The sequence below is a fragment of the Mus caroli genome, unplaced genomic scaffold (assembly GCF_978045245.1).
Source record: "Mus caroli unplaced genomic scaffold, Mus_caroli_1 scaffold_17, whole genome shotgun sequence".
Lineage (NCBI taxonomy): Eukaryota > Metazoa > Chordata > Mammalia > Rodentia > Muridae > Mus > Mus caroli.
In genome coordinates this window covers 13,124,129-13,147,646 of record NW_028227272.1, presented here as the reverse complement: position 1 = coordinate 13,147,646, position 23,518 = coordinate 13,124,129, and the positions used below count along the sequence as shown (strand labels likewise).

General features: G+C 37.0%; 1 protein-coding gene across 16 annotated transcripts in view; it reads left to right on the top strand.

Moving 5' to 3' along the window:
* Dnm1l (dynamin 1 like) overlaps positions 1–23,518 on the top strand; it is a 47,116-nt gene that overhangs the window by 22,161 nt on the left and 1,437 nt on the right. For 4 of the 16 annotated variants that reach the window (XM_021184667.3, XM_029470347.2, XM_029470349.2 and 1 more), the window contains 14 exons: positions 628–790; positions 3,831–3,951; positions 5,652–5,783; positions 7,785–7,991; positions 13,650–13,770; positions 13,968–14,123; positions 14,331–14,420; positions 16,055–16,147; positions 18,184–18,240; positions 18,841–18,918; positions 19,207–19,239; positions 20,854–21,030; positions 21,189–21,298; positions 23,215–23,374. In XM_021184667.3, the coding sequence (XP_021040326.1) occupies positions 628–790; positions 3,831–3,951; positions 5,652–5,783; positions 7,785–7,991; positions 13,650–13,770; positions 13,968–14,123; positions 14,331–14,420; positions 16,055–16,147; positions 18,184–18,240; positions 18,841–18,918; positions 19,207–19,239; positions 20,854–21,030; positions 21,189–21,298; positions 23,215–23,374 (1,698 nt within the window). The remainder of the gene's footprint in view (positions 1–627; positions 791–3,830; positions 3,952–5,651; positions 5,784–7,784; positions 7,992–13,649; positions 13,771–13,967; positions 14,124–14,330; positions 14,421–16,054; positions 16,148–18,183; positions 18,241–18,840; positions 18,919–19,206; positions 19,240–20,853; positions 21,031–21,188; positions 21,299–23,214; positions 23,375–23,518) is intronic. The other 12 variants (XM_021184668.3, XM_029470353.2, XM_029470355.2 and 9 more) reach the window with 3 other exon arrangements.

The following is a 23,518-nucleotide window of genomic DNA, read 5'->3' as shown; positions in this document are numbered from 1 at the left end:
GTGAATGATTTTGAACTCCCTGCCTTCTACTCTCCTAGGTCCTGGGATTACAGGCCACCACACTCAGTTTAAGTATTATTCATCTTTAATTTCTTCTGTTCTGGGTGTCTACCCTTGTTATTCACTCAGTGTGGAATGTTCTTTCCCCAGATATCTATGACTATTTCTTTTGTCTTTAATTTCTGCTCAGTCACCTAAAAATCATTATCTAATTGAGGGTAGGTCCCAATTATTCTGTTTTAAATATCATTTAAAGCAACAATTTAAAAGCATCATTCCCCAGCCTCTGTTCTGTTCTGCTGTACTCTGTGTTCTTGTTAGGCCTGTCTGCCACTTGGATGGTGAACTTATGTGTGCCTATTATTTACTTGTTTATGATTTGTGTGTGCTTATTATCACTAGGACAGCTCATCTGGATGCAGTTGATTTTCAGCAGTTTTTTACATGATTTATGCTATAGTGAATTTCTGATATTTGGAAGTGACATTTTAAGGCTTTGCCCAGACATCTCTATAGCACATTATTAATTTATTTTAGCTATTTTAAGTGCAGAAATACTTGTATTCTATGAATTAGATGCATGGAAAAAGCTGATTTGATTTTGATTATAGTTCACCTTTGGTCTAGGTACCTGTAGGTGATCAGCCCAAGGACATTGAGCTTCAGATCAGAGAACTTATTCTTCGGTTCATCAGTAATCCCAATTCCATTATCCTTGCTGTCACTGCTGCAAATACAGACATGGCAACATCGGAAGCACTCAAGATTTCCAGAGAGGTAGATCCAGATGGTAAGGACAGATGTTTACATTTAATGGATGTTGATTTACAGTGGTAAATCTTTCCTCAAGAAAAGAATTTTATTGAAAGGAGTGTATCCAGTTAGTAGAGATCTTAAAAATGCTTTCTTTTCTAATAAATTTAAATAGCAATTAAGATGGAAAATAGTTACTTGATTGCTATAAAGGATAGGTAAAAAACAGTACCCCATAAGATATATATTTTCAGTAACTACCCAATTATAATTTTAACATTAAATTACTATGTAAATGAAATTTCAACTTTTGAATTGCCAATATTTAAGAATAAATAACTCATAATAATAGATTATTATGATACAGGAAATAATTATAGAATCTACTTTCTGAAGATTTAAAACAAAAAACACTAGACAAGCTCAGTATAGAAGAGAGTCTTTTAAGGCATCTCTTTATAAATCATTCTTTACCCAGATTGTGATTCAGGTGATACTTGGGATATTAGAGGTATCTCTGAGCCTGTATGAAATGCTAGCTTTATAAGTGAGTGGGTAATTGACCCATAAGGAAACTGTTTTGTCACCTAGATACTTGAAGGACCAGCATCTGTGTTACAGGTTCTTTTATGCTTTGAAAATTAATTTCAAATAAAAATTTGATAGAAGCTGTACAAGTATAATTAAAACTTTCATAATTAGTCAGGTATGGTAGTGCATACCTGTAATCCTAGGACGTGGGAGGTAAGAACCGGAAAAGGTCATCTTCAGCTACAGTGAGTTTGGGGCTAGCCATATCTGAAACCCTGTCTCTAAATACATACATATATGCATGCATACATATATACATATATACATAAATACATAACAATAATCATGCAATAAGATTGAGATACATTTGATCTAGTAATCTTTTTGGGGGTGGGAGGTGGTTTGTTTTTTGTTTTCTATTGTGTTGTTTTAAGACAATATCCCACTATGTACCCTGGCTGGCCTGGAACTTGTTGTGTAGAAGATGATCTAACAACCAAAATGGCAATACATTACAGGGAAATCATTTCAATCAATATTAACATATAATATCAAAAATTTAAAACTGGGGCTAGAGAGATGTGAATTGCAAATGTGTTTCCAGTGCAAGAGTGAGGACCCAGGTTCACATCTCTAGAAGGCAGGCACAACGGAACACCTTAGCAGCCCCAGTGCCGGAACCAGAAGGAGAAGGGCAGACCCTTGGAGCTTACTGTTCAGCTAGTTTAACCAATAGGTGATTTCGAACTTCAATGAGAGACCCTCAAAAAAAAAGGATGGAAGGTAATTTAGGAAGATATCCCATGTATGGACTCAATGTAAATACACATGCATAGCACATACACATAAAAGCAATTAGGTACAATTTAGAAGTAACTTCTTAGTGGGGATAAGATAATGTGAAATGGCCGGGCGTGGTGGCGCATGCCTTTAATCCCAGCACTCGGGAGGCAGAGGCAGGCAGATTTCTGAGTTCGAGGCCAGCCAGGGCTACACAGAGAAACCCTGTCTCAAAAAACCAAAAAAAAAAAAAAAAAAAAAAAGATAATGTGAAATGACTATAAATAGTGATTTGTAGATTGGGAACAAAAGAAAATATCCATAACTAGGAAACTGCCTATTTGAGGTCATACCTGCAGAGCAGCTGGAATTGTTACATGTATTGATGTGGAGTGCTGTATTTACTTTGAGGAAGAGCAACAACTCCAGTCAGCAATTGCATTTTACATTTTCATATGAAAACTTCTCTGGAGCCCGGTGAGCCATGTAATACCAACAATCCAGGAGGCTGAGGCAAGAGGATTACAAGTTGAGGTTAGCTCAGGCTGTTGTCCACTCAGAGAGATACTGTTTAAAGAATCGAGGGCTTAGCAGAGTTTTGGTTTAGCAGGTTGATTGTTAAGCAAGTGATTTGCTGCTGAGTCTGAAGATCTGAAAGGAGAGAACAGACTCCCTCCCGAAAGTGGTCCCCTGAACTCCTATATATGCAGTTCTACTTAGATGCCCCTTTGATTCCTTCCACCCCAAAATAAATGAATAAATGAATTCTTTAAAATACCCTTTTGTATACTAACATCTATGTTGAATTTATTCATAGTTTCCCCAAACTAAAAACAACTCAAATATTTCTCAAATCAGGACTGAATAACCAAATTAGTTCAAATCAGGACTGAATAGCCAAATTAGTACACCCATGTAATAAAGAGCACTGTTGAACAGTGATTGCTAACGTCTACTACAATGTCTACAAGGCGGACAGCACTCCGATGAGTCATGGTGAATGAAAGACATCAGTGGCATCCTTTCACATAACATTCTAAGACTTACAAAAGTAGGGCTGGGAGATAGGTTCGATTGCTTAGCAAAAGGACATTGCCGGGTAATAGTGCTGTTATGTAGTAAAGTGGTATGCACTTGTTAGAAAGAACCAAATGAAAATCTGGGGGTGTAGTTCATTAATACAGTAGTTATTTAAGCTTGCCCAAGTCCCTAAGATTTCTTCCCCAGCACCACCAAAGGGATTGGGCAAGAGCAAGATTCTACATAGTAAATAACTATGGCTCCAAGAGATTCCACACCCTCGTATGTCCTCCAAGGATATCACCAGCATATGTTTGCATGTACAAACATGTAGAGCCACACATATAAACATAAAATGGGTAGAAATGTTGACCTAAGAAATAATAAGAAATTACTTACGGAGCTAGAGAGTTGATTCTGTGGTTAAGAGCACTTGCTAATCTTCCAGAGGACCCACCACCCTCTTGTGCCCCACCTCCCAACCCCCGCATGCACAAACATATACACACTCATATACACATCATTTTTTAAAATTAAATTACTCATGCAAACGAGTTTTAAAATTGTATGCCATATTTAAATTTATTTTAGATAAAGTATGGGAGGCAAAGGGTAGAAAAATATTTAACAAAATGGTAGAAAGGGCAATGTGTTAAGTAGAACTATAGATGAAAATTTTCCTTTACTAAACTTAATGCTGGTTTTTTAATGGATGCTCTCTTCCCCTTCCTTTTCATATTTACCAGGGCGCAGAACTCTAGCTGTAATCACTAAACTTGATCTCATGGATGCGGGTACTGATGCCATGGATGTATTGATGGGAAGGGTTATTCCAGTCAAGCTTGGAATAATTGGAGTAGTTAACAGGTTAGCAATTTAAATGGAATAAAGGGGCTGGAGAATTGGTTCTGTGGTTAAGAACACTTGTTACTCTTAGGACCAGAGTTTGGTTCCCAGCACACCCATATTGAGTAACTCACAACCACTTAAAACCTCGGCTTCAAGGGATCCATCACCCTCTTGGTCCTCCAAGGATACCACCAGCATACATGTGCTCATATAAACATGCAGATGCACACATATACACATAAATAAAAATAAAATCTTTTTTTTAATGAATAGGATAAGAATCATAGCATTCTCATTTTAAAGCAAGTCTAAATTTTTGAAAATCAGTCTGAAATGTGATACTGTCCTGTGTTTCCCTCCTGTTCTAATGCTTATATTGCTGCAGAGGTCAATGCACTGTAAAGAGATGAAGTTCATAATATCTCTCTGAAATATTTTTGTGGGTTTTGGTGGTGGTGGTAGTTTTGATTTTTTTAAGTATGAACCTGTATGTGGAGGTCAGAGGACAATTAGCAGGACCCAGTTTCCTCTTTCTCCCATTTGGGTTTTGAGGTTTAAACTTGGGTATCAGGCACGGCAACAAGTGCTTTTACATGGAGTCACTTCCAAGGCCCTTTTTAAAAAGTATTCTTCCTCTCTGAGTTTTCTAATAAAAAATGTTTCTAAGGTAATCAGTAAAAAAACAGAAGATGATTTACTAATTAGCTTTTGCAAATTCTTGCCTGCTATTTAAATTATGTATAAGGGCATTGGGTAAAGAAAATAAATATTGTCTAATTTGTGCCTAATCAATAAAATTTAAAGGTAGTGGAATTTTAATGATTATTTTTAACCCCATATCATTAGTAATACTGTGTAATTGCCAAAATGTAACTTGGAAACTTTAAAGATACATCCTAAAACTTGCTGGCATTAAAAACTATAGAACAGAAACAAACCAACTGCTGTTGAGTATCTCTTGTTGCAGTTTGCAACAGTGTTGTTGGAATTCTCACAGGGTGGCAGGGCTAGTGTGGAGCAGTGGTAGTTTCTCTTCGGTCAGAGATGCTCTATGGTAAGGAAACTAACTAGTTGTCAAGAGACCAAGTTCTAATTCTAGTTTCTACATGGTCTGGATATAATAGACTTTAAATCACTTGTAATAACATCTTTGGCCCTCAGGTCATTTAAAAACTAAAATATTTTATTAAGTGATATATAAGGTCCATTCCAATTCTCTCTATATGTTCCTCCATACATTCCTTTCCACATTTAAAGAAAACCTATCTATTTTCTTTTCAGGCAAGCATGTGCTATATATACTACTGCATACTATATTTGTAGATAATTACACTTTCAGTTAACTTTAATTTTTGGTAGAAATCAGTCACCTGCCCATGGATAAAATAAAGCCGATTAAGATATACTTGCATTTGTATATCAATCTAAAATGTACTTAAGGATACCGCTTTAGCTTATGGTTAATAGTAACAATGAAGCTGATACTCTTCATCTTTTAAGTTCAGTCAGACAGTTCAAATCTAGGCTGTCTGTGCCTTCCTTGGGTGAGTTCATTGAGACATCAGTGCCTTGTATAAAGTGTAATGATGATGTCTGCTGCGGAGCATCACTCGAGGAGTAAGTAAACAGCCGTGTGAGAAGTCAGGAGACATCATCTGATGCAGCCGCTCATCCAGAGCAGACCCTAGTTGAACAAGTTTGTTATTTTTCAACCATAGAAGCCAACTGGATATTAACAATAAGAAGAGTGTAACTGATTCAATCCGTGATGAATATGCTTTTCTTCAAAAGAAGTACCCATCTCTGGCCAACAGAAATGGAACAAAGTATCTTGCTAGGACCCTGAATAGGTAACATTTTCACTTTTTGAAGATGAAATGTCTTTGTTTTGCCAATAGTTGTCCTAGACTGTTCCTGTTTTGTTTCATATCTTTTCATACTGTTCCCTCCAGCGTTACTTCTGGGTTCCTGTGAAGCAAATGTCTGTTTTTATTGGGATGTTTGATATTAAATCATGTAGTCTGGAGTGAGCATTCAAATAATATTCTTAATTGGGAAGTGGATTTTTTTTTTCCAATTCAAACTCATTTCCCAAATTACTATTATATGGTTTAATACTCAAAGAAAATTTGTTCAAATAAAACATTTTCAGTAGTGTTTACAATCAAGTAGTAATAGCAGAATCTTTAGGAACCCCATCAAAAGGAGTTTACACTTTGTTGAAGCCTGGATCCTCTGGAGTGGAGATTTCCAGTTCATTTAAAGTTGACCTAAGTTCCAGATAGGGGTAAATTTACTTATGGGGTCTTCCTTAACAACCTCCAAAATGCAAGCAACACCAGCAAAATCCTTTAACTGTCCACACGCTTACAGAGCAGCAGCAGTGACTCAGGGCTTGGAGTCAGACCCTAGTGGAGTCTGCTCATCTCTGTGCAGTTCATAGCCGTCTATTTCTGGCTTGCTGAAGTGTTATCTAATGAAATCAAAATATGCATCTGTTTTATGTGAGCCATAAGAACAGTAGCAAGCCGACTGGACAGCATCAATGCCGGTGTCAAGTGCAGGAAGTTTTGGGGACTGATGTCAGCAGGGCAGTTGCTACCACAGTACCTTGACTGAGCAGTTAAGAAAAATTTCACAGGATTTTGAGCTTTACTGAGATATTAGATGACTTCCAAACACTTTATGTTTCATGAATTTAGTTAAAATTTTCAGTTATCACATGGTGTGGTTCAGCTATCACATTTATTCATAATAGAAATAACATGAGTTCCATACCTACAGTTCTGAATATCTACTATTAGTGTAGGAACTAAAAGCCTTCCTTTTATATAAGGAGTAAAGTGAAAACCATTATCTCTCATCCTGTAGGTTAAAGGGAAATGAATTTGGGTCTTAATGAGATGAGTTTATTTATAGTATACTAAGTACCTATTGTAATTAAACCAAAATTACAGGTAGATTGGACCAAGTGGCTTACTTTACTGTGACACAAAAACAATGTGCATTATTTGTTTGACCTGTGGTTTTCTAGCAGCCACTAGGCTTGGTAGCTAAAGGTATACGTGAAAAGAATTAACCAACACAGCTTTTGTGTAAGTTTTTTAGACTAAGGACCTCTAATTTAAGATTGCCGTATTTCTTATTGTTGCGCTATGGTGGAGGAGCTAAAAATTTGTTTTCTTATTCTTACAGTTACTCAGATGAACAGAGTACTTCTGAATTTTCCCCATATTCCGTACAGTGTAATTCTTTGCTAGATTGTAACTAGATGTCCTCTAACTCACTTCTGACACTATTTACATAGAGTCATCATCACAAGGCCTGTTTGTTACAGGATTTTCCTTGTACTTCAGATGTCAAGTGACAGCAGAAGTTATGAATGTGCCTCCCTGGTGATAGGTGATCGGCTTCAGGGGATACTCATTTATGTTTGCTCATGTATAATGAAAGGTTATTTATTATAAAGGGTACAGGTAATGCAGTTAAAAGAGATAGCTAAGGTAAGGTCTATGGAATGCTGACACATGAGCTGGGCTTTACACTCTTTCTGGGCATGCCTTGCTACACAACCTTTTTACTTCCATGAACTTTCTACTTGAGTTATGGCCGCTTCCTCATACAGATGTGATCCATGACTTCACTAGCCATTGGTGATCAAGTCATCTGGGACTGAACATCCCAATCCTTTGCTCTTTCTCGTCTTTCTGGTAACCAGCCACCAAGTCCTCGGACACGTTGAAGATCTGAGTACTTGAAGATTTGCCCTTTTTACACATTTTTAATTGACTTGTTTAAAAGTATCAGAATACCTAATTTTATGCTACAACCCTGCTTTTCTAAACTTTCAGGTTACTTATGCATCATATCAGAGATTGTTTACCAGAGCTGAAAACAAGAATAAATGTCTTAGCTGCTCAGTATCAGTCTCTTCTAAATAGCTACGGTGAACCCGTGGATGATAAAAGTGCTACTTTACTCCAGCTTATTACCAAATTTGCCACCGAGTATTGTAACACGATTGAAGGAACCGCAAAGTACATTGAAACTTCTGAGCTGTAAGTAAGAAGTTCGAAACGATTTGGTTGCTTGGATTATAGGATCTTTAAAGTGACTTAGACCATCTGTGTTTTATTATCCATAAAACAGGAATATAAATGTGTAGAAATGATAGGAGGAGTATTGTGTCATATGTTTATAAATTGTGTAAAAACATGGTAAAGTTACTGGTTTTTTAAAAAGCAACTTTTTTTTTTTTTTAAGAATCTCCATCCCCAGTTTCTCAGGCTGTCCTCAAACTCATGATCCTCTTGTCTCAGCTTCCTACATAGCTAGAATTTTAAGGCCATGCATAATGTCGGGCTTTGAAGTGTTTTTGTTTGTTTGTTTGTTTGTTTTTTTCTTTAATTTTTAAAGTAAAATTCATCCTCCCCCCCTTCACTTCCTCCTTCCCCACCTCTTTCCGCTCCCCTAAACCCCCGACACAGCAGACATGTGGCGGTCAAAAGACAACTATCAGAAGTTGACTTTCTCCTGCCACCTTGTGAGATTGAGCGATTGAGCTTGGGTTGTCAGGCCTATTCAAGCCTAGGGAGCTAGGGAGGGGCAGATGAACAGCTAATCACCCCAGATGTCTATGGGTGACTGATGTCACCAGAGTCCGACTTGATGAGACTAATGAATGTACTGGGCTTGTTTACAGAGCACATGCAAAGTTAGCTACAGAAGTGTGGGTAACCTCATAATAGCTATCTTGATGCCTTGTCCCACCCCATACAGTCTCATGGATTCTGCATTACATGCCCTACCTTCAATCACCGTTTCACTTCCTTTACTAGTCTCTCATCTCCCAAGATGACTTGCAACTGAGGGAGGGAATAATTTCTGGAATCCCTGGTGAGAATCTCCCAATTTCTCTACAGCATGTTTCTTAATCTATGAGTCCTAACCCTTTGGGGGTTGACTGACTTTGATAGTCACCTAAGACAATCAGAAAACACATATTTTTATTTTGATTCATAATAGTAACAAAATTACAATTACAAAGTAGCAACAAAAATAACTATAGTTGTGGGTGAACACAACATGAAGAATTGTGTTAAAGGTCTGAACTTTGTTTCTGTAACTCCTTCCATGGTATTTTGTTCCCCAGTCTAAGAAGGAACGAAGTAGCCACACATGTGTTTTGCAAATTGTATCTTGGGTATTCTAAGTTTCTGGGCTAATATCCAAAGGAAGGACCATCTAGAGACTGCCCCACCTGGGGATCCATCCCATATACAACCACCAAACCCAGACACTATTGCATATGCCAGCAAGATTTTGCTGACAGGACCCTGATATAGCTGTCTCTTGTGAGGCTCTGCCAGTTCCTGGCAAATACAGTCATCTATTGGATGGAACACAGGACCCCTAATGAAGGAGCTAGAGAAAGTACCCAAGGAGCTAAAGGGATCTGCAACCCTTTAGGAAGAACAACAATGTGAACTAGCCAGTACCCCCCAGAGCTGTGTCTCTAGTTGCATATATAGCAGAAGATGCCTAGTTAGCCATCAATGGTAGGAGAGGCCCTTGGTCTTGCGAAGATCATATACCCCAGTATAGGGGACTTTGGGGATATAGCATTTGAAATATAAATGAAGAAAATATCTAATAAAAAAGTCTTGTTTTCGAAAAAAAAAAAAGAATTGTATTAAAGGGTCACAGCATTGGGAAGGTTGAGAGTCACTGCTCTATACGAATGTCAGTAGCTCTAGTACTATTGCCATAGACCTAGCTACTACTGTTACAGTCCTGCTCTAGTTTCCAAGTCTATCAGGACAAAGTCCAAGATAGCTTCTTGTTACTCTGTAATACTAACTAAGCTATCTCACCAGCTTTTAACCTTTAAAATTGTATTAGTTATTTTTCTATTGCTGTAATAGACCACCCAGACCAAGGCAACTTGCAACTTAGGAAGTAGTTTTGTTTTGGCCTGATGGTTCCCAAGGGACTAGGAGTCCATCACTATTACAGTGGGGAGGCAGTAAGCAGGCATGGCACTAGAGCAGCAAGCTGGGAGTAAACTACAGTGGAGTGTAGCTTTGAAACTTCACAGCCTGCCCCCAGCGACATCCTTCCTCAGCCAGGCCAAATCTAAACCTACCCAAACAATCATGTCCAAACCAGCAAAAGAATAATCATGCTTAAACTAATTAGGGTATGGGTTGCTTAGGCAAGTACTCTGTGACTGAGGTGCATACCCAGCCTAGTTACTTCCTTAAGACCCATTAAAAAGTTTTGATTTAAGGCTAATGAGGACATTGTAATAAATTATCCTTTTTATGAGGTTTATTAGAAGAGATTTCAAGTTTTAACACCATAGACAAATAGGGAAGACTGCTGCATGGGGAACAGGGGCTCCAAGGAGAGTTCAGGTCCACATGGCAGTCAGTCCATTCTTACAGGTTTTAGAGGAAGGAGGGTAGGAAGATTGAAGTTTTCTTCTTCTGTCCTAAAGTTGGCCATTGTTAGTTATAGCCAGTGAGAGCTCAGTTTGAAAAACAGGCCTGTGATTGACAGGCCTCTCTCTTGGGTTGGCCATCGCTGGGATTTGGTAAGGCAAGTATGTTGGTTAGTTTTATATCTACCTGACACAGGTCTCTACCTTTTGGGAAGAGCAACTCTTACTTTGAGACAATGCACTCATAGGGTTGGCTATACACAAGTTTGTCAGGCATTTTCTTGATTGATTGATTGATTGATTGATTGATTGATTGATTGGATTAATGTGGGAATGCCTAGCCCATTTTGGATAGTGGTCTTAAGTTCTGTAAAAACACAGGTTAAACAAACCAATAAAGCACACTCCTCCATGACCTCTTGCCCCTATTCCTGTCTTGAGTCCTTCCCGTGATCGCTTTAATAGGGACTGTAAGCTATAAGGAAAAATAACCCTTTCCTCCCCAAAATGCTTCTCTGGTCATGGTGTTTATTATAGCAGTAGAGACTTAAGACAGAGGGGAAAGTATGACTCGAGAAAAAGAAGTCATTTTAGTTCTAGAAATCAAGTTAGTGTCTACATTTATCATTGTTGAACCAGTACGGAAGACCTTTACATGGTGGTCTGGGCATGACCAGCACACATAGTATATAATTGGTAGTGAAAATGCACATACATAAAACAAAACATAAAAACAAAATTATCATTATTTTAACCAACCAGAGATTATTCCTGCTGTTAACTTACACATTACACATCTGCTATAAGGCAGATAAATGCCTATATTTTATCAGGGGCTATATATCTTGACATCATTTCTTCAAATCAGGATGTCACAAACAACTTACTGCCAGCAGTATATAAAAATACATGACCCTAAACATTCTGTTTTCCCCACCCTCCCTTTCTCTCCCTCTCTTTTCTGTCCATATACTCAGTAAAAAAACAAAAACACTTTAGATTTAAGGATAGAGACCTATGAAGTTGCCGACAAATATATAGAGAAGTCCCTCAAATCTCTCTCCCAGCGTATATGCATCAGAATGAAAGCATGTGTCATCTGTGTGGTACTGGTTTTATAGGAATAATGGATGCAAGTGTGCACAGGCTAATAGGGGCTTATGCTAATGCTGAAAAGCCTCCGAGGCCAAACTGACAGGACTGATTCTCTACAAGCAGGCACTGAGTAGTTAATAAGTTAGTAAGTGAGGCTGTGAAGGTGAAGCTCACGCTGCAGTGGAGCCCTGAATATTTGAAATGCCAAGACTGTTGGCCATCTAACAAGCTGCAGGCTTAAGAAAGAGTTTGTATACTGTGGGTAGCAGAGCTGGGATGTGGGGTCGCCCAAGACCCTTGCTTGGAACTCGCATCATTCCATCATGAGCCCAGACGCTGCTGAACATGGAGCCACAGGATGTGTTGCTTACCTTGCTAGGTGTCTGTTTTGCTTTGTTCTCATCCTGCTGTTTTTTTCTTCCTCCCTCTATAACTAAGCAGACTAAGAATGATATTTATATATTATAAAGTTTTTAAATAAAAAATTTAGTATTTCATGACATTTGGAAATTATATAAAATTTAAGTGAAGGCTATATGTTTTATTGTAGTGTATCTATATTCAAGTCACTTTTTTTTTAATTAGGTATTTTCCTCATTTACATTTCCAATGCTATCCCAAAAGTCCCCCATACCCTCCCCCCAACCCCTCTATCCACCCACTCCCACTTTTCAAGTCACTTTTTACAAATTGTTTTTGTACTGACAGATTTCCCAATAAACACCATAAAGGTACATGGTACAAAATCAACATAAAAAATCCTTAATATATATCAACAATGTACTCTCAAATAAAGAAATTAGGAGAAATACCCTATTCAGATAATTCAAAAAAATTAAATATTCATCAAAAAAGAACTTCAAGGCACTTAAAAGGGGAAATCTTGTCCTGGATTGACAAAATTAATGTTATGAGAATGGCCGTGAAACCAAAATTAATTCACAGACTTAATGGAATATCTATCAAAATTTGATGTCATACTTGATGGATTTGTAAATACAAGAATTTTTATGAACCCACAAAAGGCCACATGCCAACCTCAAATTATACTGTAGAGCTATAGTGATAAAGACAGTCTGGTACTGGCATAAAAAACTGACAGATGTACCAGTAGAATAGAGCAGAGGACCCAGAATTAAAATGAGAACACTATGCCTGGTTAATTTTTGACAGTGGCAAAAACATTCATTTGAAAAAAGCCTGTTCAACAAGTAGTACTGGCAAAACTGGATGTCCACAAGCAGAATTTTTTACCTTTTACAAAAAATAAATTCAAAATGGATCAAAGACCACTGAAACTTCTAGAATTTGGGATAGGCAAGAACTTTCTGAATAGATTACCAAAACACAGGACCTTGTCCCAATTATCAACATATGGGGACTACATGAAAATACTTCGAAGAATCTATTAGCAGAGCAAACAGCCTATAGAATAGGGAAAACAAAACAAAACAAAAAAATGTTACTAGCTATACTTTAGAAAAGATGCTAATACCAGAATTTATAATGAATTGCAACAACTAAATACCAAGGATATAAAATCCTAATCAACAAGTAGGCAAATAAATGGAATAGTTTTAACAAAACCACACAGATGGCCCTTAATTATTTTAAAAAGTGTTTTGAGATACTACCTCACCCCAGTCAGAGTGGTGTTCATCAACAAATTTGATAGAATGTTAGAAAGAGAGGATTCCTTATTCACTGTTCATGAAAGGTGCAAATTAATAAATCCATTGTGAAAATGAGCTTGCATATGACCCAGCTCCTTCTGGGCCTATACCCAGAGAACTCCATGACCTACCAGAAAGATAATTGTGCTCCATGTTTATTGTTGCTCTATTCACTAAAGAGTTGGAATCAACCTACTTATCTAACAACAGATAAATGTATAATGTATAAACATTTATATATAAGTGGAATAAATACTACTTAGCTCTAAAGGGAAAAAAACACAAAATTTGAAAGAAATGTAACAGATTCACAACATACTTCAAGTGTATATATATTAAGAGAGAAACCCTTATTCATTTTTGTTGATATATAAGTTAATACAACCATTGAGTTTTTGATAAGACTTTGTCAGAAAGTGAAACAACCTTAAAGCTTAAAAAAAGATGTAACTTGTAGCTCGTTTTCTTTGTAGTAATGCATATTCCTATAATTCCTTGCTTTCCAGATGCGGTGGTGCTAGGATTTGTTACATTTTCCATGAAACTTTCGGGCGAACCTTAGAATCTGTGGACCCACTAGGTGGCCTTAACACTATTGACATCCTGACTGCCATCAGAAATGCTACTGTGAGTATATCTAACAGCAGAAGGTTAGAGCTTCAGCTGCTTAAGCATGTTTTAAATATATGTACAGTTTATTTTGTTCTCATACTTGAAATATTTTTTAGGAAAAAGAACAAAAATGGGATTTGTTTTTGAATCCTTTGGAAGACCTGAAATTGTACATAGCTATAATAAGAAGAAGCTAAGTTTTGTGTTTTCAGGGCCCCCGTCCTGCTTTATTTGTGCCTGAAGTTTCATTTGAGTTACTGGTCAAACGTCAGATTAAGCGTCTAGAAGAGCCCAGCCTACGGTGTGTGGAGCTGGTCCATGAGGAGATGCAGAGGATCATTCAGCATTGTAGCAATTACAGCACACAGGTATTGTGAATGAGAGGGCTCACCAGAAAGTTCTGTTTTCATAGAATGGGAGGAAATGAGCTAAAAGTAACACCATTAGCTTCCTTACCTGAGACTGATTTGAAATGCCATTCTTAAATGTAAGATCTAAATGTAACTCAGTACTCTAGTGATTGTTTCATTTCCAGTTAGACAGACTAACATTTGTCACTTCTTTATTACATTCAGGAATTGTTACGGTTCCCTAAACTTCATGATGCCATAGTTGAAGTAGTGACTTGTCTTCTTCGTAAAAGGTTGCCCGTGACAAATGAAATGGTGAGCTTTTGTCTTGTTTGAATTGCCGTTAGTTTTCATGAGTACATAATATTGTTGACTTTCTTGAGTAGCTGCTTCTAGAAGTTCTGTGCAGCCATTGATTTTTGTGGGAAATCCTTTGTCTCTGGACTCAGTAACCAGACCTTTGCAGCAAGCTTACATTTATTCTAAAGCACATCGGGGTAATTTGGCCTCTTTCACATTTTGCTTGTTCTATATCCTAATGATAGCAGTTCCGATAGTGAGCTGTAGCTGTCCACTCCCATCACTATAAAAATGCTGAAATGAAATTATGCTTATGCCCCCAAGTGGATAGCAGTTTTTTGTTTTCCTTCTGGCAACTAAAAATGCATTTGAGCCTCCCTTTTGAAGTTCATGAATAATATTCTTGGAAGTCTTGGTGATTAGAGTCAGAAGCCTGAGCCTCATCTCATACCCACCAGCATCATAGAGTCACTGAAACTTCATGTGACCAGTTCTGCACCGTTAAGTGGTATTCTGAAACTTGAGACAGTACAGGGCAGCCATGAGAGCCTTGGTTCCTCTTGTATGACCTCCATATTTTTACATGTACCTTGTTAATTTAACTTGGCCAACAAACAGCTATTGGGCTAACAAGTAGCTCACGTTGTGTTCATTTGGTACTTGGTAAGTAATACTTAGATAACTTTTCTTTTGTTCAGAGTTGGCAGTAGGGGAATTCAGTTTTGGAGAAAAGCTGTGACCAGAAACATTTAGAGACTAGAAGATAAAAAGACATTAAGGGTGGCCGTGGTCCTGTAAACAATCCCTTACCCTCACCAGTATATTTGTAAGCAGCCCTTACAGACAGATGAAACTCAGGGGATCAGGTCACTAAAGACATGGGAGAGAAGTGGGACTGCTAGGTGGGAAGAGAACGTGGTCAGCAGGGGGCAGGGGGGGCAAGAAGGGCAGTGGTGAGTATGATTAAAACATGTATGAAAACACAAGTGAGACTACTTATGGATAATGAATATGCATTAATTTTTTTAAAGATAAAGATTTAAGTTCATTCTCTATAAGCCTTAGGAATTGTGTAGAAGACTGAAAATAGAAGTCTTCATGTTCCCTTTTCAATGCTGTCTCATTGGACTTTTAGCCCCATTAATTTTATCTGTCTGTTTCATGGTTAAGGCTAAGTTATTCCTAACAACCTCAGGCTTAAATACGTTTATTGTTTCAATACAATTAGCATTCTTACTTATGCCTACTTATGAACTATTTATTTTAAAATGGAACATAAACTTTGCTATAATGTATCATCTGAAATTTGAATAACAAAGTTGCTTATTGAAGGTTTGGAACTTAAAATTGCACAGGTACATAATTTTTCCCAGTAATAAGAAATTACTTTAAAGCTATCTTAATGTCATGTTTTCTTTCTTCGTAGTACAATTTTAACTCTGGAAGGTAAATAAATTAAATTAGAGTTAATTATCATTGAGCATAAAATGTTATTTGGAGTATAGTCATCAAGTGTATGAAAATGTTTCTTATACTTTTGCAATATTGTATTGTCTGTATAATAAATTTTTCATATATAGACTTCTCAGGGTTAGGTTAGCCTGTCATATATTTTTTTTTTTACATTAACCTTATTTTGTTTTTTATAGGTACACAACTTAGTGGCAATTGAGCTAGCGTATATCAACACAAAACACCCCGACTTTGCTGATGCCTGTGGGCTAATGAACAATAATATAGAGGTGAGTAGAGCATCATTTTTCAGAGAGTTGGATCAGGTGCAAGTAAATTTGTACAAGAGATGTGGCATATTACTGCTGGTTGTATGCCTAGGAAATATGGTAAATTCATTACATTGTTCTGTTAATTTTAGTTCTCAGAGTCACCTGGGACAATTATTTTTACTTTCTACTTATTAATCAAAAAGGATTTATTTTAATGTTAAAGAATGTTCTTGTTGCTTTTCAGTAAATATTATAGTTCTTTGAAGTATATAAAACCAAGTGGATGCTTTTAATTGAGGATGTTTTGTTTTATTTGTTTCTTGGCTCTGCAAGTGATGAAGGAAACATTCAAAGAATTACCTAACTTCATAATTTGGAAAAGTGTAGGTTCTTCACAGTAAAGTGCCCACCCCTTTCTTTAACACTCAAAAAGCGAATTAGGCGTGATATGTTAAGTGTAGGTCCATATAGGCTGCACTAGCTGTTCTTTCAGAGGACCTGGGTTCAATTCCCAGAACTCATGCGGCAGCTCACAACCATCTGTAACACCAGGTCCAGGGGATCTGGCACCTTCTTCTGGCCTCCATAGGCACCAACATGCATGTGGTATTCAGACATACATGCAGTCAGAATACCCGTACACATAAAGTAAAATAAGAATAATTTGAAAAGTAGGCACATACACTTCCTTGGTTTAAGGGTTCTTTGACTTAAATGAATATTTTGCTTGGAGCAGTTTTGGTTTAACTAACAGGGTCATGTATGACAAGTGTATTAGGGTTTTATAGAACCCTAACTATAGAACCTCTTATAGAACGAATATAGTATTAAAATCTGCATGTTAATTTTTTTTCTATCCTTAACTTTTTACCTAAAAGTTTTATTTTATGAACTTCTTAAATTCTCCTATATTACATCTTAACCACAGTTTCTCCTCCCCTCCCCCCAGTTGCTTCCCCCACCTTCCCTCTCTCTCCTTTACCTTCCTTCAGAAAAGAGGGACATTAACCAAACATGGTATAGCAAGCTACAATAAGACTAGGCACATACCATCGCACCAAGGTTGAAATGAGTCATCCCAGCAGGATGAAAAGGGTCCCATAAGTAGGCATAGGAAGACCTTATAGGAGTCTGATGTAGGTCCTCTGCATATTTGTTATGACTGAGTAGCTCAGGGACTCCTAACAGTGAGAGTAGGGGCTTCTCTGTCATCTATCATTCTATCACTTGACAACCCAAGAAAATGGAAATAGTTGACTTTTTGCTGTAAAAGTTCTATAACTAAGAAACTGTTCTTGAAAGTTTGTTAACTTATAGATCTTTGTAAGCTTGAGAGTTTTCATGAAATGTTTTGAGGAACAATTTTGATATATGCTGTTCTACCACCTCAAGTTTAAATTTTCCAAATGCCTGTAAGAGGCTTATTACCTGTATCTTTATTTGTCTATATCTACTTGCTATGGTACCTGGATATTGTAGGTGCTCAGTACATGATGTCTATAGTTTTGTAACCATTTGATAATATAACGAGTAATTTATCAGTCTGTTAAATAGCTTACAGAACAGTCTCTTAGTTATCAATGCTATCACCAAAAGACAATATTCTTTAAAAGGATAAACCTTTTTTCAAATAGACATTTAAGTTATGAGGGTTTTTGTTTTGTAGTCTGAGTGACATTTAAGGGTGTAGATTTTCTATGAGGTGTATACTTCAGATTCTTCATGGTGTGCTGAAAGTCTGTGTTCCATGTTGATGTGGAAACAGTCCATGTTTCTTAACTTCCTGAGTTAGAGAGTTTATCTACTGCCCTTCATTTGGGAGTCCCTGGTAAAGGGAACCGTTGTTACTGATGCTGTAGTATATCCCTTAGCAGATGTGTTTGGGCAGAAAACAAACATAGGGAAGCATTAGGTTTCAGATTTTTAAAATATAATCAATTATGGCATAAGTCCCAATATTAATATGGTAAATGTGTAAGTTAACTCCATACTTTTTAACTAAGAGGAACATCTCAATATTCTGATAATCAGAGAAGCTTGGTAACATTTTATAGGAACAAAGAAGAAACAGGTTAGCAAGAGAGCTGCCTTCAGCTGGATCTCGGGACAAGGTAAATAACACAAATGTTTTTATGGTATATTCCCCACACCCAAAGGTCAGCCTCACTTGGGTTTATTTCTCTGTAAGAATGTATTTTCCTTCCTGTCTTTAATACTTTAAGGGGTGTACATAAGTTTTAAAAGCTTTGAATAATTTAAAAAGAAAGGTGGCTTTTAAGTGTCAAAGTTTCTTTTTTAAGATTCTTATTTGGTCAGCAATGACTTTGTCATAAGGGCATTTGAAAGACAAAGGGAAGACAACTATATATGTCATTTAAATTTTGGCAGTTACTTTCAAGAGCTGTTACCTTGGGTTCCTTGTCAGAAAAGAAATGAAGTGACCTTCCACCCCTACCCCCTCAACTCCCTACCCCCCCAAAAAGAGGCAGCAGTCGCCGTGGGATTTGGGTTTTCTTACTTGTTCATCTGCAGAAAAGCTAACAGTGACAGTGCTATAGGAGATAAAAGAGAACACACACAGCTCCATGGTTACTTCTGGTTTACATCACTTTACTATCTCATTAGAGAGAGGAAATTTTGTCTATAAAATGTTTCCAAATGCATTTTTGGCATCCTTGATTTTTTTTTTTCCCCTGCATTTTTACCTTTAGTCTTCTAAAGTTCCAAGTGCTTTGGCACCTGCCTCCCAGGAGCCCCCCCCTGCTGCTTCTGCTGAGGCTGATGGCAAGGTCTGTTCTGATTCCTAATCTAAGCCTGCATGCCTAGTGTGGAGACAGTACACTGAATAAAATAATATTGATATGGGATACTGTGTTAGACTATTAGCCTAATCCAAATTTTTAAATTATATAGCGAAGTCTATAAATATCAAAGTATTGCTGACATGCTCTGCTTGCTATATAGAAGATAAACAGAGAAAAATAATTCTAAGAGAAAGTTGTGTACTTTACATTTTCAAGCCATTGCTATTTAAATCTTGCTTGTTAAATTGCATGTTTTAACATATCTTTTAACAGTTAATTCAGGACAACAGAAGAGAAACTAAAAATGTGAGTCTCTTGCTTCAGATGGAAATGTTGGTGCCTTTGGCTCTTACTAAAACACTCAAGTTCATCCAGAACCTGTTTGTACAGTGGCCTCCATCTTTTGTTGTCTGTGTTATGGTCTTAATGTTCCTTTTATCTTGTAAGGTGGCATTAGGCTAGCTTTAGCACTGTCTTAACTACTAACAACAGCCTCTCCTACTGCTGTTACTTTAAAGATTAGCTTTCAGTGTCCTCTTCATAAAGACTTCAGAGATGGAGCTGGGCATGTGGTACATGCTTTTAAGTCCAGTACTTGGGAGGAAGAGGCAGATAGAGTTCTGAGTTTGAGGCCAGCCTAGTCTACAGAGTGAGTTCCAGGACAGCTAGAGCCACATAGAAAAACCTGTCTCAAAAAAACACAGATTTCAGGGATGGAAATGGTGCTTTGGGACAGTTCCTCTGTAAAGGACTCACCTCTCCAGTGCTTTCTGTGTTTCCATCAGTGTCTGTAGTAACTCTCACATGTGCTTTCAAAGTTTAAGCAAATTCAAAACATAGAAATTGAGGGTTTAAGGCTTGGTAGTAGTTTTCACAGGAAGCCATGTGTAGGATATGCAGACCTATTTCTTATACTCTGATCTTTACAAACATCTCCTATCTTTCAGTTGTGGTCTCCAGAGAGCCAATCACTGCATAAGTTTTATTTCCTTTATTTTATTTCCTTATGATTTCATTTATCATAATTTATGTGTATTTAACAAACACTAAAAATGTGATTATCAGTAACATCTATATACAGACATAACTTACCTTTTTTTGACATTTTGACAGATTTTTCAAATTTGAATGATTTCCCAAACTCATTTTTCTTACAAGTACCATAGACTCTTCCATTACATTTATATGATTTAATCTTCTATTACATTTACAAGACCTTAAAAAGGATCTAAAAACATTCTTAAATGTTGATGTGTTGTTTTTCCCACTATATTAAGCAGGCAGGTTTTTTTTTTTTTTTCTCTTAGAAATCAAGGCCTCATAAAATAAGGTTGTAAGGCCAGCCGAGGACTCTCGCTGCATCTCTTTCTCGGGTGCAGGTTATGAGGGAGGCTATGTTGTGCTTATGTTACACTGCACATTGTAGGCAGCTTGGGAATGTGATAGTGAGGTCTATGGATGTAGTCTTTCGTTTATTAAAGAGGTCTACTTTTACTTTTTGATAATCAGAACTATAGTAAACTAGTTTTAGAAATATGTAGAGCCATAAGCTCACAGCACTGTAAGATCAGAGTTCAATGGTTAAGACTGCTTTGATGAGATGAAACCAAGGGCAAGCTCTGTTTCTTGTGTGTGCATTTAATTTAGTGTTTGAGGAATGGTGAAAGATAAAGCTTTAGAAAGTACTACTAAATGAAAAGTAATTAAATAGAACCTGAATTAACTATTGGCTTACCGACAGCTTCAAACAGAATCTCTCAGGTTTCTAGTGACAAGTGCCACCATTATTTCTGACTTCATTATCTGTTTGAATATATTCCAGATAGGTACCACCTGTATGTTCTAGATTGCCATCAAAGAAAATGAATTTCATTTGTTGTTAAATATACAGAGTATAGGTTTGGAACAATGTGTTTTCAGGTCCCATCTACAGGTGGTGGGATTGGAGATGGTGGTCAGGAACCAACAACAGGCAACTGGAGAGGAATGCTGAAAACTTCAAAAGCTGAAGAATTACTTGCTGAAGAAAAATCAAAACCAATTCCAATTATGCCAGCAAGTCCACAAAAAGGCCATGCTGTCAATTTGCTAGATGTGGTAAGCCACCACGATTCTGTTTAAATCTACAAGTGAGCCAAGTTAGTAGCAGACATCCTTTCAACAGAAGAAATTGAAGTCACCAAAATTTTTAACTTTTAAATATTAAATGTTGCCATTTCAAAATAGCATAGAAGTAATATTTTTCCCTCTTTTAGCCAGTTCCAGTTGCAAGAAAACTGTCTGCCCGAGAACAGCGAGATTGTGAGGTTATTGAAAGACTTATCAAATCATATTTTCTAATTGTCAGAAAGAATATTCAAGACAGGTTAGTATTACTTAATATGTAAATACTGCTGGATGAGTTTGTGATGTCTTTTTAAGAATTATACATTAAAAATTTTAGATTATCTTTGATTCTAAATATTAATGTTAACTGTGATAGCAAGACTTAGTCTGTTGACATGGAATGATTAAAATATTATGCATTAGCTGAAAAATATTAAAAATAAAAGGATGTAGGACAGTGATATGTCTACAGTCACAGATTAGGAAGATTGCGCCTCAAGCAGAATGATCACAAATACACATTCCACCATCTCAAAACAAAATAAAAAATCAGAAAAGGGTAGCAGTGTGGTTCCATGGAATAGTATAGAATGATATAGTTTAGTATTTATGAAGCCCTGGATTCAATTCCCACAGTGCTCTGAAAAACATTCTTATGTTCTAGTAGTCTACATGGTTACATTTTATTACCTTACTCAAAGTAAAACACACCCTTTGTCAGTCATAACTTCCTATTTGCCTTGCCTCTAAGGTGCCATGCCTTGAATTAGTCTATCAGACATTTCATGTTAGTGGGAACACAATAATATGTGACCTTTTGTCTGGCTTCCTTCACTTGTGAGTGTCCCTCCCCTTTTTAAGAAATATTTGAGATTTCTTTGTATTTTGATCTTTTTTGTTTTTATGCTCCCTTCCAGAACTCTTCCTAGATCTCTGCCCTTTCTCACCCAAATTTGTATTTGTTTTTTCCTTCCCCAGTCAAGGCCAATTTGTGTTGCTTGATATTCCTGATATGCCTTCTACTAGAGCTTGGCTGAGCTCTCAGCAGCTATGCTCTGACCCTTTCCCAGTAGCTGAGAATTGCCACTAGCTCTTCTGCTGGCGATGAGTCTTTGTATCCCACACCCCTCTCTTGTGGTCTGGTTTAGGCTTGCACCAGTCTTGTGCATGCTGTCACAACTGCTGAGTTCATATTCGCAGCTGCACTACTGTATCCAAAATTGTTTCTTTGCATCCACACCTCTTCTGTAATGGTCCTTTATCCTTGGGGGGAGATATAGGTGCTCAACTTAGGGCGAAACGTTGTACAATGTCTTATTCTCTGCATCTTGGCCACTGTGGATCTCCTTGTTAATCACCATCTATAACCAACAATTTCTCAGATGAGGGTTAGGAGATGTATAATCTGTGGGTATAATAATAGGTCATTAGGAACTGGTTTAATGCTATGTCCATTAAGTGGTAGGTTCTCTTCTGGGGTCTCTTTGATCTCCCTAGCCATAGCTTCTTGGCCCAGTAATAGTACCAGGTATGGGATTTAGCTTGTAGGTCAGGCCTTAAATCTTGGCTACTTGTCAGTGTGTTTTAAAGTTTGTTCATGCTACATCATGGATCCTTTTTACAATTAACTTCATTTCTACAGTTGAATACAATGCTGTATTATATAACCATACTTTGTATATCTACTCATTGCTATGAATATTTTATTTCATTTTGGGCTATTAAGAATAATGGTCATTGTTGTGTGTTTATATATGGGATAAGTGAGATGAATGAAGCTAAAATATCAAGGATTTTGACTTTGCTTAGTGCTTTATTAAATGAACACTTTTAGAGTATTTTACTAAGTACATTAAATATGCAGTGTTATTTAACTTCATTACTTTATAAAGGCATACTCTACTCTAGTTAAAGACTAAATCAGTGGTTCCTAACTTTGTTTGGACCCATTAACACAGTTCTTTATGTTGTGGTGACATGAACCATAAAATTATTTTGTTGCTAGTTATGAATAATAATGTAAATGTCTAATATACAGGATATCTAATACACAGCCCCTGTGAAAGGGTCATTTGATTTCCAAAGGTGTCGCAACCCACAGGTTGAGAACCACTGATCTAAATTTTTGAAAATATAAATGTTACCAAAAGTTCATGATTTGACCTTGCTTTGCAGTGTCCCAAAGGCAGTGATGCATTTTTTGGTCAATCATGTGAAAGATACTCTTCAGAGTGAACTGGTAGGGCAGCTGTATAAGTCATCCTTATTAGATGATCTTCTGACTGAATCCGAGGACATGGCTCAGCGAAGAAAAGAAGCAGCGGATATGCTGAAGGTAACTGTGTGAAACTGCTCTCAATCTTTCTCCCTGGGATGTACACATACACATGCAAGATATTAAAGTTACATTCTGATCTTGTCTCCTTCACACACTGGGATTTGATTAGATTAAAATTTCAGAAGAGATACTGCAGTTTTT